At 34.4% G+C, this 15,012-nt stretch overlaps 3 protein-coding genes across 4 annotated transcripts; 1 reads left to right on the top strand and 2 right to left on the bottom strand.

The window, feature by feature from the left end:
- Nucleotides 1-978: 978 nt before the first annotated feature.
- On the top strand, nt 979-4,710 carry LOC107612457 (uncharacterized). The gene is made up of 10 exons (XM_016314156.3): nt 979-1,464; nt 1,551-1,671; nt 1,968-2,053; nt 2,332-2,734; nt 2,813-2,913; nt 3,016-3,082; nt 3,189-3,416; nt 3,541-3,999; nt 4,132-4,204; nt 4,441-4,710. The coding sequence occupies exons 1-10, from the start codon at nt 1,040-1,042 to the stop codon at nt 4,680-4,682; spliced, it is 2,205 nt and encodes a 734-aa protein (XP_016169642.1). The 5' UTR covers nt 979-1,039; the 3' UTR covers nt 4,683-4,710.
- An 849-nt stretch (nt 4,711-5,559) lies between these two features.
- Nucleotides 5,560-9,540, bottom strand: LOC107612456 (disease resistance protein Roq1). Of its 2 annotated transcripts, XM_088495988.1 has the most exons (5): nt 8,920-9,540; nt 7,523-8,612; nt 7,063-7,353; nt 5,927-6,968; nt 5,560-5,847 (listed from the first exon to the last, which is right to left on the bottom strand). In XM_088495988.1, exons 1-5 carry the CDS (start codon nt 9,399-9,401, stop codon nt 5,777-5,779), a joined length of 2,976 nt encoding a protein of 991 aa, XP_088352114.1. In that variant the 5' UTR covers nt 9,402-9,540; the 3' UTR covers nt 5,560-5,776. The 2 variants fall into 2 exon arrangements, with proteins under 2 accessions (XP_088352114.1, XP_088352113.1); XM_088495987.1 differs by having other exon boundaries at nt 5,560-6,968.
- Nucleotides 9,541-11,196: 1,656 nt separating this feature from the next.
- Nucleotides 11,197-14,669, bottom strand: LOC148550062 (TMV resistance protein N-like). The gene is made up of 3 exons (XM_088495989.1): nt 14,098-14,669; nt 13,333-13,417; nt 11,197-13,228 (listed from the first exon to the last, which is right to left on the bottom strand). The coding sequence occupies exon 3, from the start codon at nt 13,013-13,015 to the stop codon at nt 11,960-11,962; it is 1,056 nt and encodes a 351-aa protein (XP_088352115.1). The 5' UTR covers nt 13,016-13,228; nt 13,333-13,417; nt 14,098-14,669; the 3' UTR covers nt 11,197-11,959.
- Nucleotides 14,670-15,012: the final 343 nt, after the last annotated feature.

The following is a 15,012-nucleotide window of genomic DNA, read 5'->3' as shown; positions in this document are numbered from 1 at the left end:
AAATTAAAAAAACAAAAATTATAAACGGAAGGTATGATTTGATTTAAAAAAAAAAAAAAACTAATCGGACGGTTTGATTTGTGGTCAACGAATTTTCTAACAAAAAATTTAGACGGTCCGATTTTTCTCTATCCCACACCTGTGTCTAACACCTATATACATCATAATCAAACACAACTCACACACTCCTGCAATATAAAAAAAAATGACCCACAGAATGATAGACGTGACTAATAGAGTGTAAAATTCATGTATACACTTAACTCATTAAATAATTTATGTGTAATTTTTGTCCATTGTATAATTTTTCATGTGTACATTTATCTATTTTTTTAATAGAGTTAATAAAATTTTATTATTCGATACTTTAATATAAAATGTTCACACACCTACATGCGAACTTTTTCTTTTTAATATTGTATTATTAGAGGTGAAATCCTTCATCATGAATTAAACTGTGTGTTGAACACAACTATGGCCATTTACAAAACGTCAATGACGTTTTGTGTTTCTTCAATTAAAATAATATTTTTCTAACAAAACGTCAGTAATGTTTTGTGTTTTAATAATTAAAATAATATTTTTTATTACAAAACGTTAGTGACGTTTTGTTCTTTGATGATTAAAAAAAAAATTTTATTGCAAAACGTCAGTGACGTTTTGTACTACTACCACAACCCTGTAGAACACCAAAATCATCAAATATTTTTGCATTTCACATTAAAATTATCCATATATAAAAATTTTAGCCCCTACATGCTACATGCTAGATTGCTAGAAAGCAATTAGCAATGGACTAAAAAATATGATAAAATGACGAAAGTAGCCATGGCAGCATGTATGCTGTTAGAAGTTACAACCACAGGTTCATGAAAGCCACTTCTTTTGATAACTCGTGGCTACAATTCTTCAATGCAACTAGTAACTGTTAATGCTGCCATGTAATAATGATATTAAATAAATAAAAAACAAAAAAACAAAACAAAACAATCTCCAAACTCAGTGTCTCACAGAAACCACACTCTCCTGTTCTGTTCTGATGTTCAGCTCTTACAGTGCTTCTTCAAGCACCAACCTTGCTCCTCACTTCCTTCCCAAATCACCATTAACAAAGAACACTAGAAACATAATTAGAACCCTCTTCACTGGTCACTCGAATTCTAAAGCCACTGTTTCACTTTTCTCATCTGTTATTCATGGAAGGGGACCACAGTGGAGAATACCCAGTTGCCATTTCAACGGTTATGGTGGCAACAATGGCAAAGATGGAAACTTTGGGGAAGAAGATGAAAAGGGTCGTAATGGAGAGCGTGAGTGTGAGGTTCAGTGTGAGGTGCACGTGGTTTCATGGAGGGAACGCACAATAAAAGCTGAAATCTTTGTCAATGCTGACACTGAATCCCTTTGGAATGTTCTCACTGATTATGAGCATCTTGCTGATTTCATACCCAACCTTGTCTGCAGGTAATGTTAATTTCAACTTTCAAGCATGCATATTGAATCCCTTTTTCTTATTCATTATGTGTTGACTTTGTTGGTGATGTTTTTAGTGGGAGAATTCCATGTCCATATCCTGGGAGGATATGGTTAGAGCAAAGGGGGTTCCAAAGAGCAATGTATTGGCATATTGAAGCACGTGTTGTCTTGGATCTTCAAGAATTTATCCGTTCAGTAAGAATCTGTTACCAATTCTTGTTATTAATTAGTTATTTGATTCAATTCAGCTCACATCATATACTATAGCAAGTACTCTCTCTGTCACTGTTCAATTATTGTATCCAAATACATTGTAGTGAGTTCTTGGGTTGGAGTGGACTTGAATAATTTTCACTATGATCCATGTCACAAGAACATATGGTTTTCATTTGCAGTGGACATGAATCACATATTTGATTTGATAGATTAGTTGTCAATAGCGAACTTTCTGTTAGATTATTAATACTGTAGTGATTTCTATGATGCTTTAGGCATGGGATCGAGAACTTCACTTTTCCATGGTTGATGGAGACTTTAAGAAGTTTGATGGCAAATGGTCTGTAAAATCTGGAACAAGGTAAAAATTGTTTCTCAATGTCAATAATCCTTCTTGTTCTAATTCTTTGCCATGAACTAATGGTACTCTTGTCTCATGTAAGTGCATGCACATACATAGTGTATTATGTGTATTTATCTCATTTCATTTTGCCAATGTAGTTCCTTTGAAATATATAATGTTTCGACTTTCAAGTTTCGAGTATTTTCCTCTTTTGTATTGATCAAAATGCAATGAAGTATCCTTGTACATATTGAACTTTCTTATGTAATAGAGAGTGGTATTTCTGGTTTATGCAGGTCATCAACTTCTATTCTATCTTATGAAGTTAGTGTGATACCAAGATTCAATTCCCCAGCTATTTTATTGGAAAGGATTATCAGATCTGATCTTCCTGTGAACCTTCGAGCTTTGGCTTACAGAGCTGAAAGGGATTTTATGCAGAGTCAGAAGCTTTCACTGCCAGAAACTTCTATGGCTATTAATGGTTCATTCATAAAAAAGATAAATGGTACTTTGCGTGAAGGTGATAGGTTGTCACCGGCAAACAACAAAGAAGTATTTACCAGCGCAATTTCTCCTTCCTCGCCTGTCTCTTCCAATGAGGTGGCCGGAAACTGGGGCATATTTGGAAAAGTTTGCAGGCTCGATAGGCCTAGAATGGTGGACGAAGTTCATCTCCGCAGATTCGATGGCCTTCTGGTAACCAATCTTTATATAAAGTTATTATAAAACAATGACTTGTGCTTCAAGTAACTAATAAAGTGTTTTGATGTGAAGGAAAATGGAGGTGTCCATCGCTGTGTTATTGCCAGCATTACGGTTAAAGCTCCTGTTTGTGAAGTATGGAATGTTCTGACTGCCTATGAGAAACTACCTGAGTAAGTCATCTATTCTTTTTCATGTACCAAAAACCACACATTGAAAATTTTCTAGATGAATTGCTATACTCGATCAAATTGATTCAATGTAATTTGTTGCAGGATCATTCCAAATTTAGGAATCAGTAAGATTTTATCGCGAGATAACAATAAAATCCGCATTCTTCAGGTATGGAATCATGTTTAGCCTTCTCTTAAACAAGTTTAGGCATGAATTATGTTTTGTTTAAACACTACAGGATTGATGTAACTTAAATAGTTTAATTGACATGCAGGAAGGGTGTAAAGGCCTTCTTTATATGGTGCTTCATGCTCGAGTCATATTAGATTTGTGTGAAAATTCAGAGCAAGAGATAAGTTTTGAACAGGTTGAAGGGGATTTTGATTCGTTCCAAGGAAAATGGATTTTTGAACAACTAGGAAATCATCACACATTGCTGAAGTATTCTGTGGAGATAAAAATGCACAAAGATACTTTCCTTTCGGAGGCTATCATGGAGGAGGTTTGTCTATTAGATGGTTCAACCATACTGTCAAAAATTGATCTCCAAGCAACAAAAATATATTGATATAGTAATTGTTTTAATTGCTGAAAACTTTTTGGTTCGTTTGCTTATTTCATTTCAGGTCATTTTTGAAGATCTACCATCCAATTTGTCAGCAATAAGAGACTATGTTGAGAATAGAAATGGATTGAAAACTTCAGAAGCTAGTGGGAAGAATACAAATTCAGGGAAACAAATTGCTTCGTCTGGTTTTGAAAAGGACGAAGACAATGATTCGGTCGTGGAAACTCCTAATTGCAATGTTCAAAGTTCATGTCAGCAAAGGCCGAAAGTTCCAGGCTTACAAAGGGATATGGAAATACTAAAATCCGAACTCCTAAAGTTCATTGCAGCACATGGAGAAGAAGGGCTAATGCCGATGAGGAAGCAACTTCGTTTACACGGAAGAGTTGATATCGAGAAGGCTATCACTCGCATGGGTGGATTTAGAAAGATTGCAACCATCATGAATCTTTCCTTGGCTTACAAACAACGAAAACCAAAGGGTTACTGGGACAATCTCGAAAATCTGCAGGACGAGGTGGGTTGCAAAATCTTCATTTCCTTCTTTCTTTACTCTATAAGTCCCTAAAAGATGTTTTAGTAGTCATTGATTCATATGCATTACATTATTGTTTTTGCATCTTAGAATGAAACTCATTTTTTCATGCAGATAAGTAGATTTCAAAGGAGTTGGGGAATGGATCCTTCATTTATGCCAAGCAGAAAGTCATTTGAACGTGCAGGTAGGTTTGAGATATCCTGCTCTCAACTTCAATTTCGTTGCTTACAATAAACTATAGATTTACATGCATGCCTTCAACTCTAATGAGGAAGAAAAACATGTGGAAATATCACATAAACTCATCATGTGTTGATTTTCACTATTGATATTGAGTATGGGATCCACAAAATCATCATATCAAAGGTGAAAATCCACACAACCCTGAAAAATGAGTGTTATTTATGGAATTTGCTGCAGGCCGGTACGATATTGCTCGTGCACTGGAAAAATGGGGTGGACTTCACGAGGTTTCTCGGCTTCTGTCCCTGAAGGTGAGACAACATCGAATCCGACAGGACGATAGCCTTGTTGAGAAGGGTAAGAGAGTTGATAATGTAGATGATGGTGATTTGGAAACACCATCTAAACCATGTATTTATCAAGATACACATAAGTGGCTTACAAAACTAAGACAGTTGGACATAAATTGGTTTGAATAACATGATGAGATAGTATTGGTTTATAGTTTCATGGTTCTATATTATTACACTATTTAACCTTTATACTTTTCTTAGAGTAAGTAATATTATAAACTCACACTTTTGCTTGCAATTTTGAGCACTAAATGTGAGGGTTTGCTCCTTTGTTTTTGTTTCTTTTACATGTTCTTTTTGTCAAACTTGACCTTAAGGAAGAAGTTGTAAATAATGGAGGATCCTTGTGTTTTCTATTTGCACGAGACTTACAAACTTCAATATTCTTGTGTATATAATGAAATACAAATAACCATTCTAAGTATATATTAAAATTAGTCACTAATATAAAATACATGTTGAAATATAAAATACATATTGAAAACGAGTTAAATAACATATGTATTTATATACAAATATATAATGGTTAACTCTGATATACACCTAACATTTTTGTTCAAAGTTGGTAGAAATTAAATATCATTTTTCGTTTTTTTATATTACTACTATTCTCATGTTTTAAAAAGGAGGAACGATTTTTGCATAGAAAGTGCGTTTTCCTTTGAAAATAAAGCGCATAGAAATTGATAAGGTAAATTTAGACTGCATGTAAGATTTAGATTATTTTTGTAAATAATTAAACAAAAAAGTGAATTGGTTCTTTGCTGGAAAGTACTGATGTAGGTGTGTAATGGAATAATAAATTAATGTATTGCCAATGACTACAATATATTGTCTTACGTGATATTTAATTACACATCACAACTTAGAAAAGAAAATGATCTTTCGTAGAAACTAGTAGTAAAACTACTTCAACAAGATGCTTTAATCCTTAAACCAAAGTGTGCATTGAAAGTGTAACTGAAATGGACATGGATATAGTAAATCGTATAGTAAGGAGAAGTAAACGGTAAAAGGTACTACTAATTTATTTAACACCATGAAACTCAATTTAAACATTTTTCCAAAAACATTTAAAACCATTACACATGAACATAATAAACACAGCCTTCAAAAGTTCAGATCAAAAGTTGCTTTTCTTTTTGATGTTCCGGTTCCAATTTTCTTCAAATCTTGGATGTCTTGCTTGCACACCCACCGAGCCCCAGAATTCTCTACTTTCATTTGAACGTAACTAGGCAATACCAGTTCAAAGCGATAGTCTTGGCAAAATTGGTCAACAAAATAGTCACTGGTCAAGCAAAGGATGAAATGCTGAGAATTTTCAGTTTCACGCGCCCAAATTAAATTCTTTTGAATGAATTCCTTACCGTTGCAAATCACCGACGAATCTTGCGCAAAATTAGGACGACTCTTCGTTGGGCATAATCGGAAACAGAGAGCAAGTGGCATGGTTTCATTATGTGGCAATGTGACTGATACTCCATTACCCTCTTCTTGATGGACAAACCACAATGGAATTTCCTCCCCTATGGTCAACCCAAATATCTTTATTTGGTTCTGTGCAACCCACATTTGCAAGATCCCATCAGAATCATGGTTAGTTGATGCTGCAAAGCCACAACACACCTTTGATATCACATTCCAATGCTTTATATCCAGTGATGTAGAATGTCGTGCATTTAGCTCTCTTATACTTGATGGAAGCTCTGGTAAAACCTTCAGATTAGGGCAGCGGTCTAGATTCAGACGTCTAAGCTTGGGGAGTTCATGGATATTTATTGGAACCCTTACAAAATTGTTTTCTGATAAGTCCAAATCCATCAAGGACACTAAATTGGCAAAATTGTAAGACCATGACTCTTGAAATGTGAGAAAACACCCCGATAATTTCAGAGTGTCCAATGAGGTCAGACTAGATAGAGAATGCAAAGACTGAAGGACATTTGGGCAGCCAGAAAGATTCAAAAGGGTGAGGGATTTTAACTTTTGAATGCTGTCTGGAAGGCAAGTAAGCCTTTCGCAACCGTTTAAGTGCAACTTCTTTAGGCCAACTAAACAACCAACCGTTGTGGGTAGTTCTTCTATGGCTGTTTTCGACAAAGAAAGAACTAATAAATGTTTCATGCATTCTCCAAATTCTGGAAGTTTCCTCATACTTGTGCAGAAATCAAGATCTAGTTCCTTGAGGGAACTCATCTCCAATTTACTCCCAAGAGTTTCAAGACTTGAGCAACCATATAAAATAAGTTTAACAAGGCTCTTGTGGCGTGTGAGATACGAGGGAAAATCATTCAGTTCTTTACAAAATTGAACGTCAAGTATTTCAAGATTGGGAGCTTCAGAAAGATCTGGAATTCGTTTCAGCCGAAAGCAATCAGACAGATATAAGTACTTCAGCTTTTTCAGAAACTGAACAAAAGAAACAAACATCACACCATTACTATCCTTGCAAACAATAATCAATGCAGTAAAATTTAATAGAGCTCTGGACCAAAATGTATACCTTTTTTCCATGCCATAAGTGTACAATGCAGTCGCTATCAGACACATTAATTTGAACAAGCTCATAGTATGGATCCATAAAGGGCAGAGTTTCCATTGGACAATCTATCCAACTCAAAACTCTCAATGAACGAGGAATATAGCTAAGAATTGGAGCCATCACGCCATCTAAACTGAGGAGCTTTAGGTGACATACATTTAAAAAAGTTAAATCTCTCCAACGCACTGTATATTGTTCTTCATATAACTCAATATTCCCGTCTACAACAATGCTCTGAATTGCCTCAGTTCCCTAAACAACAAATCAACGAGAAGTCATTCAATTATACTAATTGTTATATTTTTCAAGAGAGGGGGCGAGAGAGAATTTTTTTTTAATTGCGAAAATACAATATTAGACGCATTATCAAATTCTTTTTTTAATTTTGTAGTCTTATAACTGTGAAAAAGTTTGCATTTACCTTGTTTTGAAGAACAATATCGATATCCTCGTAACTTTGCAACCTGCTGCGCTTGCTAGGATCATTTGGAGATTCCTGAATTACAATATGTTTGCCCATTTCTTCAACCAAATCATGCATCTTCAACCTACCTTCCTCATTTATAGTGAGTAGAGATCTATCAATCAAAGTCGCGATACCAATTTCAAGATGATAACCACGCCCTTTTAACATAGCTATTACATTACCTTGTAACCATCCTATGAAAAAATAAGCAATGTCTAAAAAAATATCCTTGTCCATGGAATCTAAACCATCATAACTTATTTTCAACGTATCAAAAATATCGACATTTGGAAAGCTCTCTAATTTTCTAAGAGCACTTTGCCAATCTTGAATGGGTCTACCATAAAGGTGGGAACCCAAAACCTCAAGTGCCAATGGAAGACCAGCACAATATTTGACCACCTGTTTGGACAAATCCAAATACTCTTCTCCAGACTTTTGTTGTTTAAAAGCCTTCAAATGAAAGAGATCAAAGGCTTCACTTTCCCCTAACCCTTCAACATTGTAAATTTTATGTGCATCATGTATCTTTAGAAGATGCATGTCTCTAGTTGTGATAATTATTCTGCTTCCAGGACCAAACCAGTCTTGTTCCTCGGCCAAATTCTTCAACTGTTTTTCTTCATTTATATCATCAAGAACAAGAAGAACCTTTTTGTGACACAAAGAAGCCCGAATTATTCTCCTCCCATCATACTCATCATCAAAATTACAGGAGCTTCCATTGATATGGCCAACAAAATTTTTTTGTGCTTGAACAATACCATTTTTAACACATGTTTCTCTTACATTTGCAAGAAAATAAGTAACTTCAAATTTACTTTGGATGTCTTCATATACGATTCTAGCAATAGTTGTCTTACCTATGCCGCCCATCCCACATATGCCTATATAACGAACATCATTCAGCCCAATACCAATGTGACTAATCACTTGTTTCACTCTTGAATCAATCCCTACAAGCTTGTTCATGGAAGATGGCAAGTTTGGGATCAATTTTTTATGTATACTCTGAGAAATGTTTTCCACCAATGTTGCCTCATTCCTATTAAGAGAAACATGTTTCTTTGTAAGTCTGGCAAGGCATAAAAGAAAATTAAAGCAACAAATTTGGTGCAAAAGAAGAGAAAGTTTATTTTCTTTCCAATTTGTTTTTATGTTTTCTTAACCACATACTAGAAACTTGAGGATCACCCCAATCTAATTACTTACAAGTAGTCTAGATATATAATATAAATATTCTCGGATTGTCTAAAATTTCTCACTACGATAATCTTAGGGGTGCTGTAATAATTCAGTTAACATAATTTGCAGCAACAACAAAAGAAGTCAATGATTATTAGTGAGCTTACTGATTTTTGGAGGTCCAACCAGAGAAACCGGCAACTTGTGTTAACGCATGTCTCCATGTTCTAACCTTGTCACTTTCTAGTCCGAATCTGTGTTCATGTTTCCTGAAAGCTTCTCCGAAGGTTCCTTTCTGGTGCCTCACATCAGAAGGTTCCACACCGTAGAACACCACCTCGATGTGTTGATCCAAGTTATCCTTGCATTCAAGAATCTTTTGGAGCTCGTCCAAGCACCAAGGGGAGGAAGCGTAGTTGGGTGAGAGAACAATGATTGCAAACATAGAGTGTTCAATTGCTGTGAGAAGTTCATGTGAAATAACATCACCTTTGCGAAGGTTGTTGTCATCAATGAAGGTAGTGATTCCCTTCCTTGTGAGGGCGGCATAGAGATGGCTAGTGAATCCAGAACGAGTATCTTCACCCCTGAAGCTGAGAAACACATCATACTTGCATGATCTTGACGAAGAAGAAGAGGTGGAAGCCATAGATGGGTATTATGAGTAAAGAAAAAGATAACAACTTGAAGGGTATGTGTTTGGGTGAAGAGGGGGAAATAGTAGAAGCAGCTTAGGTAGCATTACAGGACACACAGGTAGCTTATTCATTGTGGCTTCAACGCGGAAATGGAAGCTGCTTGGAAAGCCTCTATAATTATACGAGTATACGACAAAGGAGGTTGACTTGACTTTGTTAAGGTTATATAATTCTTGTTTGGTCTTTTGTAACATGTATTTTATAGAGAAATTCTTAGGGGATACTATTTTTTGTCTTAAATTTGAATCGCAAGAGTAAAGAGAAATGTCATAGAGTGATCATAATTTATTATATTTTGATTATTATTATTTAAAAATATGTAATAAAATATATTATTAAATTATTATATTAAAAAAATTAAACTAAAAAAATTGAATTGATGACTAATTGATGACAAAAAATAATAAATTCTGATAGTCTCTTAATATTTCTTTTACAATAAATTATCAAATCAGTTCGGGATGATTGAAAATTTAAAATTCTAAATCGATCCAAATTAAATCGTTTATTTAATCTAATCTAAACTAAAAATTACATTAATTTAGTTTTGATTAGATTCTACTCTTGGCAAACGGCATGAATTAGATAGAAGTTCGAATTTACTTCTCACAATCAATCCAATTCAATCCAAACGACACAATGTGTTATAATATTATTATTTTATTATTATATTTAAAATTTTACTTATAATATATTTAATTTATTATATATTTTATGAGTTTAAAATGAGATTTATTTATTTTAACAAATCTATAATTTTATTTTTATTGTTATGTTGTTGGTTTTTTAAGATATTTTTAAATCTTGTTATGTCATAGTTGGTTATTTAAAATTTGAAATTAAGACATGTTATGTATATTTAATTTTTTTAATTTACAAAACTGTAAATTCAATCTAATATAAACTGCTTGAAATTGGATCAGATTCTCTACAAAAAAAAAAAAAAATCATCCACTCCATACTGCACTACTGCACCACAAGTAAAATTTGTGTTTTTATCAGATAAGTTTTTGACTCAAAATCGATTCAGACCACACTACAAATACCCTTAAAATCAATACCTACAAAATTTTGAAATTGACAAAAATAAACTTATATTAACTAATTATGCCTTTGTTAATGAAAAATGCTTACATGGCTAACAAAATAAATGAGAAATGATATGAAAAACTCTGCTGATAATTTTCACTATAATCCATGTCATAAGAATATATAGTTTTCATTTGTAGTGGACATGAATCACATATTTGATTTGATAGATTAGTTGTCAATAGTGAACTTTCTGTTATATGATTAATACTGTTTGTTTCTATAATGCATAATTATTGACTCGTGCAGTAATTATTGTTTTTGCATCTTCGATCATAATGAAACTCATCATTTGAAAATATCACATAAACTCATCATTTGAAAATATCAATTAAAGGAGAGCATCAGTAGATATTTGTCCTGAATTAAAATATAACCAAACGCTTCACTAGTTCTGTTTTTGTTCAAGTAATAACTTTCCTTGATGAGTTCAGTTTGCTCAAAAGTTGCGTTTCAATTTGCTGCTTCAGAATCTCTCTTACATAAATCTGACTAGTTATGCTTGCTGAATTTCACTCCATGCTGCAGCAAAGAAAGTTAAAAAAAACAATTCCCTATAACCTCATTGCAACAAATTACACCATGAAACTCAATTTAAACATTTTTCCAGAAAACATTCAAAACCAAAAATAGTCGAAAATCCATCACACACAAACATAAACAGCCTTCAAATGCTCATATTACAGAAACGCTCCTACATGGCAACCTAGTTCATTTAATAATTTTAAATTTTGTACTTTTCATGTCTACAATTAAAAACATACAATTTAGCACACAGATGCACACTTGCAAAAGCACATAACAATAACATGAACTCACCTATATCAAAACCCAACTCTATGTTTCTTCATGCTCAAACTTTAACCAAAGCCAAGAGAGAACTGAGTACCTGAATTTTGAGGACAAACTGAAGTCAGTTGAACTTAACATGAAAGTGGCGAAAAGGACAGCTTCAGTACACAATTGTCCATACAAAATAAATGCCCAGATTTCATGTGCACAAGATCCTCGCCGCATTTGTGACACCCCTAAAGAATCACTCTTATCAGCTTCAAATAGATCCAAGCCCTTCACTTAGTTCTCTTTTTTAACTATTGGATGTATGCAATGAGCTCTTTTCAAAAGCTTCAGATTTGGAGAACCATTTAGCTCAACAGTTTTAAGCTTAGCAATGAAACATGTAACAGAGCTAAGAGTTTGAAGAAAAAGTGTTGTGGGAATGCAAAGGGAAGAGAGGTAATAGTTCAGGACAAACAGGGTACACATAGAACCCTTTCTCCGCAATGGCAGCATACTCTTCCTCTTCCTCCTCCAGCGGAGACACATAGGAAGAAGGGGAAATCATGAGCATCTTTTTCCTACAAGCAGAAGGAGAAGAAGGTGGGGTGATGTTCATGTTCGGATCAAAAGTTGCTTTTCTTTATGATGTTTCGGTTCCACTTTTCTTCAAATCTTGAATGTCTGGCTTGCACACCCAACGAACCCCAAAACTCTCTACTTTCATTTCAAAATAACTAGGAAGTACCAGTTCGAAGCGATAGTCTTGGCAGAATTGGTCAACAAAATAGTCACTGGTCAAGCAAAGGATGAAATGCTGAGAATGATTAGTTTCACGCATCACAGTTAAATCCTTTTTGATGAATTTCTCACCGTTGCAAATCACCGACAACATTCGAGTAAGTTTTAGAAAGTTATGACTATTCATTGGGCATAATCGGAAACAGAGAGCAAGTGCCAAAGTTTCATTACGTGGCAATGTGACTGATACTCCATTACCCTGTTCCTGATGGACAAACCACAATGGAATTTCCTCCCCTGTGGTCAACCCTATTTGCTTCTGTGCAACCCACATTTGCAAGATCCCATCAGAATCATGGTTAGCTGACGCTGCAAAGCCACAACACACCTTTGATATCACATTCGAATGCCATGTATCCAGTGATTCAGAATCTTGTGCATATAACTCTCTTAAGCTTGACGGAAGCTCTGGTAAAACCTTTAGATGAGGGCAGTAGTCTAGATTCAGATGTCTAAGCCTGGGGAGTTCATGGATATTTATTGGAACCCTTACAAAATTGTTCTGTGATAAATGCAAATCCGTCAAAGACACTAAGTTGGTAAGATTGTAAGACCATGACTCTTGAGATGTGACAAAACATCTCGATAATCTCAGTGTGCTCAATGATGTCAGAGCAGATAGAGAATGCAAAGATTGAAGTACATTTGGGCAGAAAGAAAGATCCAAAATTGTAAGGGATTTTAACTTTTGAATGCTGTCTGGAAGGCAAGTAAGCCTTTGGCAATGCTGTAAGTACAACTTCTTTAGGCCAACTAAACAGCTAACAGTTGTGGGTAGTTCTTCTATGGCTGTGCCCGCCAAAGAAAGAACTGATAAATTTTTCATGCATTCTCCAAAATTTGGAGGTTTCCTCATACTTGTGCAGCAAGTAAGATCAAGTTCCTTAAGGGAACTCATCTCCAATTTACTCCCAAGAGTTTCAAGACTTGAGCAACGATATAAAACAAGTTTAACAAGGCTCTTGTGGCGTGTGAGATACGAGGGGAAATCATTCAGTTCATAACAACCTTCAGCGTTGAGTATTTCAAGATTGGGAGCTTCAAAAAGATCTGGAATTTGTTTCAGCCGACGGCAACGACGCAGACATAAGTACTTCAGCTTTTCCAGAAACTGAACAAAATAAAAGTTAGAAAGAATGCTTAATGGATATGATATTAGATGCAAACGTAATTAATGCAGTAAAATTTAATAGAGCTCAGCACGAAAAGGTTCACCTTTTTTCCATGCCATACTTGTACAATGCTGTAGGATTACACCCATAATTTATACATCATCTTTTTTGCTAACTACCCAATTTCCCTGAATCAAAATTGGAAAGTAAGAAAACAAGCACTAATTGTGAATCAAAGTTCCTATTCTAATAGCATTGGTTTTGCAATAGAAGTTAAACGGATTAAGTATACTACTGAATTATATATACATACCTCATGAAGTGATATTATTTTTCTCCCATGCTCAATTTTCCATTTAATAGAAATATAATTGAATATTAGATACTAAAGAATAGTTAATTAAACATACATAATAATACTACTGTCGAAAGATTATTATTAAAAATATTAATTAAAATATATAGGAGTCTAATGCATCATCACTTGTGGAATCATATTAAAAGTTTAAAACATGTTAGGCATATATCAAAATCAGCCACTAGTATAAAATATATATTAAAATATAAAATACACCAAATAACATATGTATTTATACACAAATACATGATGACTGATTTTAGTGTATGCATAGCATTTTTATTAAAAAAAAAAGTTGGCAGAGATGAAACATCATTTTGTGAAAGTGATAGGTTGCCACCGACGAACAACAAAGAAGTATTCACCAGCTCAATTTCTCCTTCCTTGCTTGTATCATTCGCAATCAGTAAGATTTTATCACGAGATAACAATAAAGTCTGCATTCTACATGTATGGAACCATGATTAGCAATCATTAAGATTTTAGCCATATCTAGAACAAGTTAGGCACCTAAAGTTCATTGCAGCACATGGAGAAGAAGGGCTTATGCCGATGAGGAAGCATCTTCGTTTACACGGAAGAGAAGAATATCACTCGCATGGCTGGATTCACAAAGATTGCAACCATCATGAATCTTTCCTTGCCTTACAAACAACCAAAACAAAAGGGTTACTGGGACAATCATGAAAAAAAATCTCACATAAACTCATCATGTGTTGATTTTCACTATTGATATTGAGTATGGGATCCACAAAAATATCATATTAAAGGTGAAAATTGACACAACCCTGAAAAATGAGTGTTATTTATGGAATTTGCTGCAGGTCAGTATGATATTGCTCGTGCGCTGGAAAAATGGGGTGGACTTCACGAGGTTTCTCGGCTTCTGTCCGTGAAGGTGAGACAACATCGAAGCCGACAGGACGACAGCCTTGTTGAGAAGGGTAAGAGAGTTGATAATGCAGAGTCACCACCTAATGTAGATGATGGTGATATGCAAACACCATCTAAACCATGTATATATCAAGATACACATAAGTGGCTTACAAAACTAAGACAGTTGGACATAAATTGGTTTGAATAACATGATCACACAGTATTGCTTTATTTATAGTTCCATGGTTCTACATTGTTACAGTATTTAACCCTTTATACTTTTCGGAGAGTAAGTAATTAGTAAACTCACACTTTTGCTTGCAATTTTGAGCGCTAAATGTGAGGGTTTGCTCCTTTGTTTTTGTGTTCTTTTACATGTTTTTTTTTTTTTTTGTCAAAATTGACTCTAAGGAAGAAGTTGTAAATAATGGAGGATCCTTATGTTTTTTATTTGCACGAGACTTAAGAATTTTAATATTCTTGTATATAATAAAATAACCATTCTAGGTGTATATTAAAATTAGTCATTAATATAAAATACATGTTGAA

Source organism: Arachis ipaensis, chromosome B8 (genome assembly GCF_059453495.1).
Source record: "Arachis ipaensis isolate K30076 ecotype BB chromosome B8, ASM5945349v1, whole genome shotgun sequence".
Lineage (NCBI taxonomy): Eukaryota > Viridiplantae > Streptophyta > Magnoliopsida > Fabales > Fabaceae > Arachis > Arachis ipaensis.
The sequence above is the reverse complement of the archived record's forward strand: the minus strand, read 5'-3'. Positions and strand labels throughout refer to the sequence as shown.

Bases quoted from the DNA above. Each gene is read 5' to 3' on its own strand.
- LOC107612457 (XM_016314156.3), top strand. From the start codon at position 1,040: ATGTTCAGCTCTTACAGTGCTTCTTCAAGCACCAACCTTGCTCCTCAC. The intron at 2,914-3,015 runs GTAAGTCATCTA...AATTTGTTGCAG, and splicing joins GCCTATGAGAAACTACCTGA to GATCATTCCAAATTTAGGAA. The intron at 4,000-4,131 runs GTGGGTTGCAAA...TTTTTCATGCAG, and splicing joins TCGAAAATCTGCAGGACGAG to ATAAGTAGATTTCAAAGGAG.
- LOC107612456 (XM_088495987.1), bottom strand. From the start codon at position 9,401: ATGGCTTCCACCTCTTCTTCTTCGTCAAGATCATGCAAGTATGATGTG. The intron at 8,613-8,919 runs GTAAGCTCACTA...TTCTCTTAATAG, and splicing joins GGTTGGACCTCCAAAAATCA to GAATGAGGCAACATTGGTGG. The intron at 6,969-7,062 runs GTATACATTTTG...TCTTTTGTTCAG, and splicing joins ACTTATGGCATGGAAAAAAG to TTTCTGAAAAAGCTGAAGTA.
- LOC148550062 (XM_088495989.1), bottom strand. From the start codon at position 13,015: ATGAGTTCCCTTAAGGAACTTGATCTTACTTGCTGCACAAGTATGAGG.